General features: G+C 41.4%; 1 protein-coding gene across 6 annotated transcripts in view; it reads right to left on the minus strand.

Annotated features, from left to right (window-relative positions):
• The window catches only part of LOC116978300 (rho GTPase-activating protein 26-like), a 143866-nt gene that overhangs the window by 16688 nt on the left and 114717 nt on the right, over positions 1–12461 (minus strand). For all 6 annotated transcript variants that reach the window (XM_033029350.1, XM_033029348.1, XM_033029347.1 and 3 more), the window contains one exon: positions 5166–5198. In XM_033029350.1, the coding sequence (XP_032885241.1) occupies positions 5166–5198 (33 nt within the window). The remainder of the gene's footprint in view (positions 1–5165; positions 5199–12461) is intronic.

Genomic DNA, 12461 nt, shown 5'->3' on the forward strand with positions numbered 1-12461 from the left:
CAGGATACTGAGTTGGATGATCAGCCATGATCATATTGAATGGCGGTGCAGGCTTGAAGGGCAGAATGGCCTACTCCTGCACCTATTTTCTATGTTTCTATTATCTTGTGAAAGGTCTCACTGGCAGCAATACAACAAAGCTGCTTTCTTACCAACATGTTAGCAACTACTGTCTAAGAACATTCATTCTTCCTAAGAGTACAAAAAGACAATTCTAATACTTTAGCATGATTGAATCTTTAGGAAAGTTGGAGGCATTTTGAACAAAGTTACTCCAGAGAAATTTGGCAAGCTCTGCCTTGAGCTTCCCAATGTGGGTGTAGACTCAAAACTGGCTCAAAAGGGATCGATAGTATTTTCTTATTAGGTCAGATTTCTTCAAATAATGAATAAACTAAATTAATTTAGTTATATATCAGATGACTAATGAAGAGCAAAGCAGAGAGACCAAGAATCAGAGAGAATGCTCCCTCCAATAGTAGCAGTGATTTAAATAACATGGCACGACCAAATGGACTGGACTTTTTAGCAGTATTGACCAGAAGCCATAACTCTATTTTGTTATTCATTTTCCAGAATCCTAGCCTCTGTGTTAAGGGCTACATTTACTGTCCATCCATCCATCCATCCATCCATCCAAGGACATAGTAATGTGCCGCCTTTGTGTGCACTGCAGTTCTTCAGATAAAAAGTATTCCCACAGCGTTATTAAGGGGGGAGTTTCAATAATTACAATCAGCAACAATACAGTATCCAAAAATTCACAAATTAATTTATCGGGGCCCAAAAAAAGATCATAACTAATAATTATGGCTTTACCATAAATACAATGAAAATTGATCAAATATTTCCACTTGTATGTTTAACACACAAGCTCTAATTGTGTATTTAATGTTTCACCTCTCTGCCACAAGCTGCATTGTTTACAGCCTTCTCCAAGAAAATCAAGATCATCACTTAAATTAATGAGAACATAAAACCATCTAAGAACTGGTCAATATTATAAAATGCTGAAAACATTGCATGTTATGCAGCACTAAACCATAATTAAATTAGCACAGACATTTAAAAAAAATGTATTGCTTATGAAATGACTTGTGTACGTGTGTACATACAAACCTCCATCCTTATTTAATGGAAGTTGTTCAAGATGTTTAAATAATTAGAAATTGTGCTTTTTGATTTGTGCTTTGCATTGGTCTAGAGATTGATGAAATCATGCTGTTACATGCCAGGATTCCTTGAACGGATGCCTGACTTCTACCAATGCTAGGTGGGAGGAAGCCCATGTCATAGAAGACAAGGCCTTTGTCGACAGCACAAGGTTTGCTTGTTTACTACTGACTGCAAAAAACAAGCAAATCCTTTCTGAAGAGACAATGATTTCTTCCATTCCTTGGACTTTCTAAATTGGGTTTATTACAGAGGAAAGTGCAAGAGAAACGGGATCAAAGTATAATAGGTAACAAAAAGGAGGAGTGATTATCTGAGGTGTATGCGCTTTCATTAGGTCAGGAAGAAGCAAAGAAATGTCAAAATCCCTCTGGTGGGTAGGAATTACATTAACTAGTGTTTCTGTGTATAACAAAGGACAAAACAAAGTTGAAAGGAAGTGGGAAGTACAACCAAAGAAGGATCAGATCTTCAAAGTAGGGCTAATAATCAATGGTGAGTGAGTAAAAGTGTGGATGTGACCTACATAAGATGGTGTTTAAAAAAAAATAAAAGACTAGTATTAAAGATTACCTGACAACTGCAAAACATGTATATGGGAACAACAAACAATTGGAATTTCAAAGTGAAGAAAGGATTGTGTCAGGAGTGTAATGCAATACATTTTCTTTAATATGGTCAGGTGATAAATTATGACTGCAGAAACTGGAAAGTTCACAATATGTTGGAAATTCTCAGCCGATTAGGCAGCATCTAACGAGAAAGGATCAGAGCTAATATTTCAGCATTTATAGTAAATGGTAACCAATGCTGCCTCGTCCAATGAGTAGTTCAAGTGTGTCCTGTTTTTGTGACAAATTAGAAATAATGCACAAAGTCAAAACATTGAATCAGTGATTTTAAATAATTTAGAGGGAGGTGAGGCGCATGTACTCCTAATGAAAAATGTGATGGATTTTTATATTATTCTTTGTCGTTGTTGTCATAACGACAAAGAAACAGAATATTGAAGGTTCAGTGGAACTAACCACTCAATGACATCTTTGCAAAGATCCATACAATACATCATAGAAAAATACAAAGGAACCCATTATTAAGAACTGATGTTGGAATAAGTTAAATCCCTCGTCTCTTGTGAGAATAAGTTAAAGGGATATAATACTTTTTGATAGGTCAAATGTTATCCTGTGGAAAATATTGAAATGAGGATGTTGGGGTGAAAGCTGATTCTAAAAACGCACAGAAGTAGCATGTGGTATGTCTTTACAGTAAGGATGCACAAAGCCAAATTAATTCAAAATGAGTCAGAGCTGGAAATACGTGCTAAGAGTAGAGATGGCTATGAAAGCAGCTATTAGAAAGCACTAGAAATGAAAGAGAGCATTGATGGCAAACAGATAATAGAAGCCATAGCAAAGTAAGGAACAGCATTTCAAGGCTTGCGTTCATGGAAGAAAAATGGCAATGAATTAAACAACATGAACAAAAATCAGATGGTAAAATTCTGAAACACAAGCAGTAAAGGTGAAGTGCATATGGAGTAAACAGACATTAATGTTTTGGATCAGGACCAATCCTGAGGAAGGGACCATAATCCAAACATCATTGTTTTTGCCTCTCTATAAGCACTGCATAAATGTTGTCAACACTTTGTTTTTATTTTGTATTTCAACCATTGGCAGCTTTTAATTTTTTGACAATGATGTTCCTGTCAACTGGGAGGACAACACAAGAGAATCATCGCCTTGATCCAGTAACAATGTGCTACAGTTAGCACTGTTACGTCACAGCTCCAAGGACTAGAGTTCAAGCCTGACTTTGGGTGTCATCTGTGTGGAGGTTGCACACTCTCCTCGTGAATTATGCGCCAGGCGCTTCAGTTTCCCTTCACATTCTAGAGTTGTACAGGTAGTTGAACTAGTCACTAAAACAGTGTAGGCACGTGGTAAAATAATGAAACGTGGATACTAGTGAGAATATGTTGTGGGGTTATAAGAAACTAACAAGGACTTGATTGTTCTTTTGAGAGCTTGCATGGACCCAATATAACCTCTTCCTCAGTTGTAACAAGTAACTAACTTAGAAAATCATAGTGTAAAGAATGGGGCTAATCTTCCTGGCTGGAATTGGTGGTTCCTGTTGGAACCTCTGGCTTTCAGCTGTTTAAACTTAAGACATGGACATCTGCAAACCTACTGTCAAGTGTGAAGTCCAAGATTTATTGCTGGACAGATGGCACTGGATTTATCGTCCCTACATTATCTCAATCATACTTTGATTCCTAAGCATTTAAGTGGAATTTGCCATGATAACCTATGCCGGCTCAGATTGTGATAACTGGGAGTGGGTGGTGAGAATGAGTAGAAGAAGGGATACTGGAAGTTATTGTAGGTTTACCAATTTCTCTGAAAATGTTAAATAGGCCTGCCATCTGGCAGACGTTCAGCCAAATTTTGATTAGTACACGATGTTTGTACGGCTGCATATGTTGTACTGTGCATAGATCTGGTCGCCCTGCTACAGGAAGGAAGTCATTGAACTGGAAAGAATGCAAAAAAGGGTTAACGAGGATGTTACCGGGTTTGGAAGGCTTGAGTCTGGATAGGCTATGTATTTTTTCCCTGGAGAGTAGGAGGCTGGGGGGTGACCTTATAGAGGTATCTTAAATCATGAGGGGCATAGATGTGATGAATGGTTACAATTGTTGCCTCCGGGGAATGAAATCTAAAACTGGAGGGCATAGATTTAAGGTGAGAGGGGAAAGATTTAAAAGGGACCTGAGGGGGAAGTTCTGCGCAGAGAAGATGTGTACATTGAATGAGCTACCAGAGACAGTGGAGGAGGTGGTTACAATAATGACATTTAAAAGATATTTAAATACGTACATGAATGGGGAAGTCTTGGATGAATATGGGTCATGCATGGATGAGTTGGACCAAAGGGCCTGTTTTTAGACTCTATCTATGACTAGTGTAAACAAAAAAATAGGGGGGAGGAGAGAGAGGAATGGGGGAGAAAAAAGAGGAGGAGTGAGAGACAGAGAGGGGAAGGGGGAGAGAAAGGAAGGCGGCGAGAGAGAGAGGAAGGGGGGGGGGAGAGGAAGGAAGGGGGGGGGAGAGAGGGAGAGGATGAGTGGGAGAGAGAAAGGGGAAGAGAGAGGAAGAGGGGGGAGAGAGAGGAAAGGGGGAGAGAGAGGGAGAGAGACAGAGAGAAGAGAGAGAGAGGAAGGGGAGAGAGAGGAAGAGGGGGAGAGAGAGGAAGAGGGGGAGAGAGAGGAAGAGGGGGAGAGAGGAGGAAGGTGGGAAAGGAAGAGTGAGAATTGGGGCAAAATTGTCCATGAAAAATAAAGTTCTGGAGTTACTCAGTAGGTCAGGCAGCATCCTTATAGAGTGTGGATAGATGATGTTTCAGGTCAGGACCTTCGAGTGGGAGTCGGGGGAGAGAAAGCTGAAAGAGGAGAGGGGCAGAAGAAAGCCTAGTGAGTGAGGTGGATACAGGTGAGTTTTTTTTGATAGGTAGATGGTCATATGGTAGATGGCAAGAGATGAAAAGACATGAGGTGTGGGATGTGGATAGAAAAGTTGTTTGAATTATAAAGCCAGAGGAAGGATTTTCAGTGGAGGGGAGGGAGAAGGGGAGAAATGGGTGCTGATTAATATGAACCAAGAAGATACGAGATGTGCACTAAGCACTACTTGGAGATATAAATGATTCTATGACGGCCTCCAACTATGTACTTTGTTGTCTATAATATGTAAGCAAGGCTTGCACTTGCAGGTTTGAAGACATTCCATATGCTGCCGAAAAGGAAGCAAGTTTTGTAACATAACTTACATAACCAATCTCAATCACAATAATACTTTATTAGCCAAGTATGTTTTGCAACATACGAGGAATTTATTAACCAAGGCTGTTACACGTTATTGTATTTACCCAATCACCATAAAACCATATGTGTAGATTATATTGTTGATGAATTACAATGTACATACCTAGTGAGACTGGGTTTTCGCTTGGGGTTTAGCCTGCAATGTAAAGATAAAGATATAGTCAAGTTTCCTTTTATTTTGGTAAATAAAGTTTGGATATATATTTTGGCAATTTATATTCATACAATAAACCATAACTATAAACACCACATCAGGCAAGCCATTTGACAAAGCCTATCAACAAAGGATTTCACACTTTGTTAGCTCAACCAATGCAAAGTAAATTCACTGTAATGCAACTACTGGTACACATGCATCTTAAATAGGAAAGGATACATTCAGGAATAACTATAGAATAATGGTAAACAATTTAATTTTAATAATCATGTTGAATATTTGATGCTTACAGGTGCAGCATGGAAACAGGCCCTCTAGCCCAGCGAGTGTCCATGCTGACCATTTATCACCCATTCACACTAATTCTAAGTGATCCCACTTTACCCTACGTATTCTGGGCAATTTACAGAGGTCAATTAACCTACAAACCGACATGTCTTTCGGATATGGAAGGAAGCCGGAGCACCTTGAGGAAACCCACGTGGTCACAGGGAGAAAGTGCAAACTTCACATAGGCAGCACTCGAGGCCAGGGTCAAACCTGGATCTCATGCGCTGTGAGGCAGCAGCTCTACCAGCTGTGCCACTACACTGCCTGTATTTTCGTTGCTATTGTCAATAATAACAACTCCACTGATAGACTCCTAACAGAAATCTCCTGTTCTAATTTCCTATTCTATACTTTTAAATGAATTCAGCAGAAACAAAGACAATATAAAGCCTTGGAAGTTAGTTATGATGACGTAGTTAAACGTGAAACAGTGCCACTCTACTCCACAGATGCTGCACAACCGACTGTTTGCACCACTTTCTATTGGGAAATCTTTAAACTCTTATGTTACCTGATGCTAATGTGGTTACATACTACCCAAAAGGTACACTGTCATGTAAAACATGGATAATGTTCTGATGAAAACATACAATCTATTGAATATGAAGTGTCACCATTCCTTCTATCAATGTCATCTGGTGTAACTTATGAATTAGTCCTTCTGGAGCTTGCAACAGGCTATGACCTTCAAATGTCGAATGATGTGGGCAGGCAATGCCAAAGCATGGGTACACAAAATTGCTGGGGAAACTCAGCGGGTGCAGCAGCATCTATGGAGCGAAGGAAATAGGCGACGTTTCGGGCCGAAACCCTTCTTCAGACTGATGGGGGGTGGAGAAAGAAGGAAAAGGGGAGGAGGAGGAGGAGCCCGAGGGCGGGCGGATGGGAGGGTGGGAGGAGACAGCTAGAGGGTTAAGGAAGGGGAGGAGACAGCAAGGGCTAGCAAAATTGGGAGAATTCAATGTTAATGCCATACGGACGCAAGGTCCCCAGACGGAATATGAGGTGCTGTTCCTCCAATTTCCGCTGTTGCTCACTCTGGCAATGGAGGAGACCCAGGACAGAGAGGTCGGATTGGGAATGGGAGGGGGAGTTGAAGTGCTGAGCCACCGGGAGTTCAGGTAGGTTATTGCGGACTGAGCGGAGGTGTTCGGCGAAACGATCGCCCAACCTACGCTTGGTCTCCCCGATGTAAATCAGCTGACATCTAGAGCAGCGGATGCAGTAGATGAGGTTGGAGGAGATACAGGTGAACCTTTGTCGCACCTGGAACGACTGCTTGGGTCCTTGAATGGAGTCGAGGGGGGAGGTGAAGGGACAGGTGTTGCATTTCTTGCGGTTGCAACGGAAAGTGCCCGGGGAGGGGGTGGTGCGGGAGGGAAGGGACCTTGGTTGTGTGGCAATTAAATTATTTCAAATTCAAATTCAAAAATTGACGAGGGAGTTGCGGAGGGAGCGGTCTTTGCGGGAGGCAGACATGGGGGGAGGTGGGAAGATGTGGCGAGTGGTGGGGTCACGTTGGAGGTGGCGGAAATGGCGGAGGATTATGTGTAGTATTTGCCGGCTGGTGGGGTGAAAGGTGAGGACCAGAGGGACTCTGCCCTTGTTGCGAGTGCGGGGATGGGGAGAGAGAGCAGTGTTACGGGGTATGGATGAGACCCTGGTGTGAGCCTCATCTATGGTGGCGGAGGGGAATCCCCGTTCCCTGAAGAACGAGGACATTTCCGATGCCCTGGTATGGAATGTCTCATCCTGGGAACAGATGCGGCGTAGGCGGAGGAATTGGGAGTAGGGGATGGAGTCTTTACAGGGGGCAGGGTGGGAAGACGTGTAGTCCAGATAGCCATGTGAGTCAGTGGGTTTGTAATGTATGTCGGTCAGGAGTCTGTCCCCTGCGATGGAGATGGTGAGGTCAAGGAATGGTAGGGAAGTGTCGGAAATCGTCCAGGTGTATTGGAGTGCCGGATGGAAGTTGGTGGTGAAGTGGATGAAGTCAGTCAGTTGTGTGTAGGTGCAGGAGGTGGCCCCAAAGCAGTCGTCAATGTAATGGAGGTAGAGGTCGGGGATGGGGCCCTGGTACGTCTCGAACAAGGATTGTTCAACGTACCCGACAAAGAGGCAGGCGTAGCTGGGGCCCATGCGTGTGCCCATAGCTACGCCTTGTGTTTGGAGGAAATGGGAGGAGTCAAATGTAAAGCATGTTTGGGTTTAGACAAACACATTACATGCAAATCCTGAATCCAACTGTTTGAAATATGCTCAACAGAAAACAATAAAAATCAGACTGTTAAAAATTTAGTGTTAATCCTTGCAAATTCATTTAACTGCTTTTACCACAACAGTCCAGGATCTTATTTTAGAAATTACAAAGTAACTGCAGGCAATACAAGAAAAGTGATTTCTCATTGTTTTGTCCATAAGCCTTTGACTTATGGACAAAACAATGTCCATAATGGTGGATACATCTTCGGGGGAGTGGCTATGTTTGGCAGAACGCTGACCCTCTTCCAGGTTTATCCCCTCCTACTACAGATAGTCCGAAGAAGAAGTGTCCCGACCTACTACAGTTAGACCCGAAACATTGCCTATCCATGTTCTCGAGAGGTGTTGCCCGACTCACTTGAGTTACTGGAGCACTCTGTGTCTCTTTTGGTAAAGCTTTTGGGTTAAACTCTTTTTTTGCAAATTAAACAGAGGATCCGTACAATTGCTATGCAAAAGATATAAATATATACCTACAAACATGTTCTGCTGAAAGGAATGGGCTTAATATTTGATAAGCAGTTCTTCTTCTTCTTGCGTATGGCGTGCACAGCCTAAAGTTGTAGGACATCTTGTTCTATTTGATCTTATTTGATTGTGCACGCCGGGTTGATTGCATTCGTCAAAACAGGGCGGACCACATGAAGGTTGCAATCTTCCACCCCGATAAGCAGTTATTAAAACCAGACTGTCCAGTAATGTTTGTGGTGGCTGGGCAGACAAAATGTTAAACTCCAGCAGGCACAGATCATTCAAAGCGCAGAGAGCAAACATTCTAGATAACTGACAATATGGAAATGTCTTTTTGTATGAATTTCTGCTCATTTGCCTTTTAACATGTTCAGAGTAACTCGGCAGTTAGGGTGATGGAATATAAAGTTAGTTGTTGAAAATACAATTCAAAGGTCATCAATCATAAAAGGTCTGTGTAGGCCAGGTAACGTCACGGAAACCCCTGTAACCTATCTGAAGTGGACAGCAAGGGCCAATCTGACTGTCCCTTTCTCCCAGCGGTTGAGCAGCAAGCTTTCATTGGTGATTGCATGTCAGGTAGCATATTCCAGTGCCTCGATTTCAAATAGTTTTAAAATTTTGTTTTGTTTTTACATTTACGTCAATATTAGCAAGCTTCTAAATAGCACAATGTCAAGAAATATTTTAAACTATTAAAATCAATTGCAGACTTTGTTCTGCTCCCTGAATGCCCTTTTTCAGGTTTTGGCAAAAGATGAAGATAGAGATAACATGCAACACATAGGTTTTCACTGTACCTCAGTAGGCGTGACGATAATAAACCTAAACCTAATGCTAACCAGTCAGCGGAAAGAAAATGCATGATTACAATCAAGCCGTCCACAGAGATACAAGATAAAGGGAATAACATCTAGTGCAAGATAAAGTCCAATAAAGTTTGCTTAAAATAGTCCTGAGCTAGTATCTTCCCCAATGAGGAAGATAGTAGCTCAGGACTGCTCTCCAGTTGTTGATGGAATGATTCAGTTGCCCGATAACAGCTGGGAAGAAATGTTATTCCCTTTATCATGTATCTTCACACTGTGACGGCTCGATTATAATCTGGAGGTGTGCATTTTCACACTTCTATACCTTTTGCCTGTTGGGTGAGGGGAAAAGAGGGAGTGACCGGGGCGAGACTCATCCTTGATTATGTTGGTGGCCTTGCTGAGGCAGCATAAAGTGTAAATGGAGTAAATGGAAGGGAAGTTGGTTTGTGTGATGCTCTGGGTTGCAGCGATAATTTTCTCCAATTTTTTGTGGTCATGTATGGAGCTGTTTCCAAACCATGCAATTACCCATCTCTCTGCGAGACCTTTCCAGCTAATTCCATTCCCTCAACCTTCCTCCATCATCCTGCATTTATTTTTCCTTTTATGCTCATCTAATTCTCTTCTCAATGCCATAATTGAATAAGACACATTATTCCACAGTTGTGGATCCATACCCTAACCACCTGTTGTGTGCAAAAGATTTTTCTCATGTCAATTCAGATTCTTTTGCCAATGATTTTTATTCTGCGTCCTCAAGTTCTTGACACTTCCTCCGAGGGAAAAAAGTTTTTCTCTATTGATTCCCTGTAGACACCATGTGATTTAAATCCATCTATCCCCTCTCGATCCTCTCTGTTCTCAGTAGAACAATCCTCGCTTCTCCAATCTATCTACTTGATTAAAGTCTCTCATCCCAGGAGACATAGACGCTGGAATCACGAGCAAGACACACAGTGCTGGAGGAACTTAGTGGATCAGGCAGCATCTCCGGAGGGAATGGGTAGAGGAAAGAGTGTGAAGCATCCCAAACTAAAATATTGTTTGTTCATTCCCTCTAGTGATGCTGCACAAAACCCTTTGACTTCCTCCAGCACTTTGTGTTCTCCCTTCCCGGGCATCATCCTAGTAAATCTCCCCTACTTCCTCTCAGGCCTTCATATCAGTCCTACCCACAACAGGCCACATTATTACTATTGTGGCTGAGCAATATTTCAGAAAAAACACATTGTAACAGCCTTGCTTTTCAACAGCTTGCTTCTCCTTATCCCCTATCTCTAGGATCCCATATTATTTTGTTGCATTGTATACTCAAACTGTTCTGCCACTTTAACTGATTTTTTACACATAAACTGCCAAGATATTCCTCTTCCCGTATTATTTTAGAATTGTGCCTTTCAGTTTGTCACCTCTCCTTATCTTCCTACCCAAATCCAACAATTCACATGTTCATGCATTATTATTCACCTGTTATCCATTCCACCAGCTCTTCTATATCCTCTTGAAATCTATTCCTCACAGTTTTTCTACTACCACCCTCCTCACAAGATTTGTGTATTCTTCAAATTTGGAAATATTGTATGTATACACAATAATAATAATAATAATAATAATAATAATAATAATAATAATAATAATAATAATAATAATAAACATTATTACGGACTCAAGGTCCAGACTAGGGGCAACATTACATTTTAAAAAATGCATTGCATATTTAAAAATATCATAAAGTACATATAAAATCTTAGTATATCACTTATAAAAGCATCATAAATATATATTTTTTAAAACACAATACATAAGTTAAAAATCCAGATTAAAAGAATGATCAATGTCCTACAACGAGACAACGATACCAGCTGGGATTCATAGCGTGTAGTGCTAACCCTTATGTTTGACAAGGCCACAATAATTACATTTTTAGAGTCATTTATCCTGCAAATGAATTTATACATGTGATTTCTTAGGATAGCTTCTTAAGTACTGACTCCTGCAGCCACAAACATATTACTGGCACTACACCATCTACGTTTCATTAGCAGTCGGTCGAAGTGTGGCCTTATTTCGGCCTCCTTGGGAAACCAGTTCCACTGGGTGGCGCCAGCAATAGCTAACTTGCAGTCTGTCTGTCCCTTCTTTCTTTGTTGTTTCTTTTGTAAGTGTTAACTGTATGTTTTTAGTGTTCTTTAGCTTGATTTATGTGGGGGGTTGGGGGATCCATTTTCAAATCTCTTACCTCGATGGAGATGCGATTTTTCTACGTCCGCATTGCGGCCTAATATCGAGGATTTGGCGGCCTTTGCTGAAGACCGACTTCGGAGAGCTCCAACCGCGGGGGCCTGCGGACTTTAACCGTGGAGCTTGTAGTCTCTCGTCGGAGACCGACTTCGGGAGCTCCAAGCCGCAGGAGCTTCGACCGCCACGACGCGGGAGCTTCGACCGCCGGCTGCGGGAGCTTCGACCGCCACGACGCGGGAGCTTCGACTGCCGGCTGCGGGAGCTTCGACCGCCGGCTGCGGGAGCTTCGACCTCCGGCTGCGGGAGCTTCGATCGCCCCGACTGCGGATGGTTCGACTGCCCCGACCATGGGAGAATAAAGAGGAAGAAGATAAGGCTTTATTGCCTTCCATCACAGTGAGGAACGTAGGAATGTTTATGTTAAGTTTTATGTAGTTGTGTGTCTTGTCGCTTTTTTTTTTTTTAAGTATGGCTGGATGGTAATTCGAATTTCACTGTACCTTAATTGGTACACGTGACAATAAACTGACCTTGAAACCATTGCCTACTTTCAATCAAAATAAATTGAGTACTACTTGCAGTCATTTAGTCAGTTTTATATCAACACTTTTATAGCTGTTTCTATTCCACTGGCTACAATTCTGAACGAAGAGTTTTGTTTTGTTTGCAATATTTAAGTTTAAGTTGTTATATATTTTTTAGGCGTGCATACACATTTTAGTAAAAGGGAAACAGATGTAGATCCAGAGGATTTGTTGAAATTGAAAATGTACCTAAAAACATACATGTTGATTGGACTGCATATTATATCAGCAATATTCATCATAATTTCATTTATATATCATCTCAATAGAAATTCTATTCCTTCCCATTAAAATTATTCAGCTTATCATATGTAGAAATCCCCTACAGCACTAAACTCTTAATCATATTCGATGTGTTTGGTGGTAAGCTACATATGATGTTTGGTTAAAGAATGGGCTTGCAGCCCCAAATTAAATGCAGATACTTTTCAAAGCACTGACAAGGCACATGCTCAAACAAACATGGAGCAGGGAGGCAGTTCAACATATGTACTACGATAACAATTTTAAAAAATCTAAAATTCCCTTTTTGATTAAAAAAA

This window comes from Amblyraja radiata, chromosome 11 (assembly GCF_010909765.2).
Source record: "Amblyraja radiata isolate CabotCenter1 chromosome 11, sAmbRad1.1.pri, whole genome shotgun sequence".
In the NCBI taxonomy this organism is placed as follows: domain Eukaryota; kingdom Metazoa; phylum Chordata; class Chondrichthyes; order Rajiformes; family Rajidae; genus Amblyraja; species Amblyraja radiata.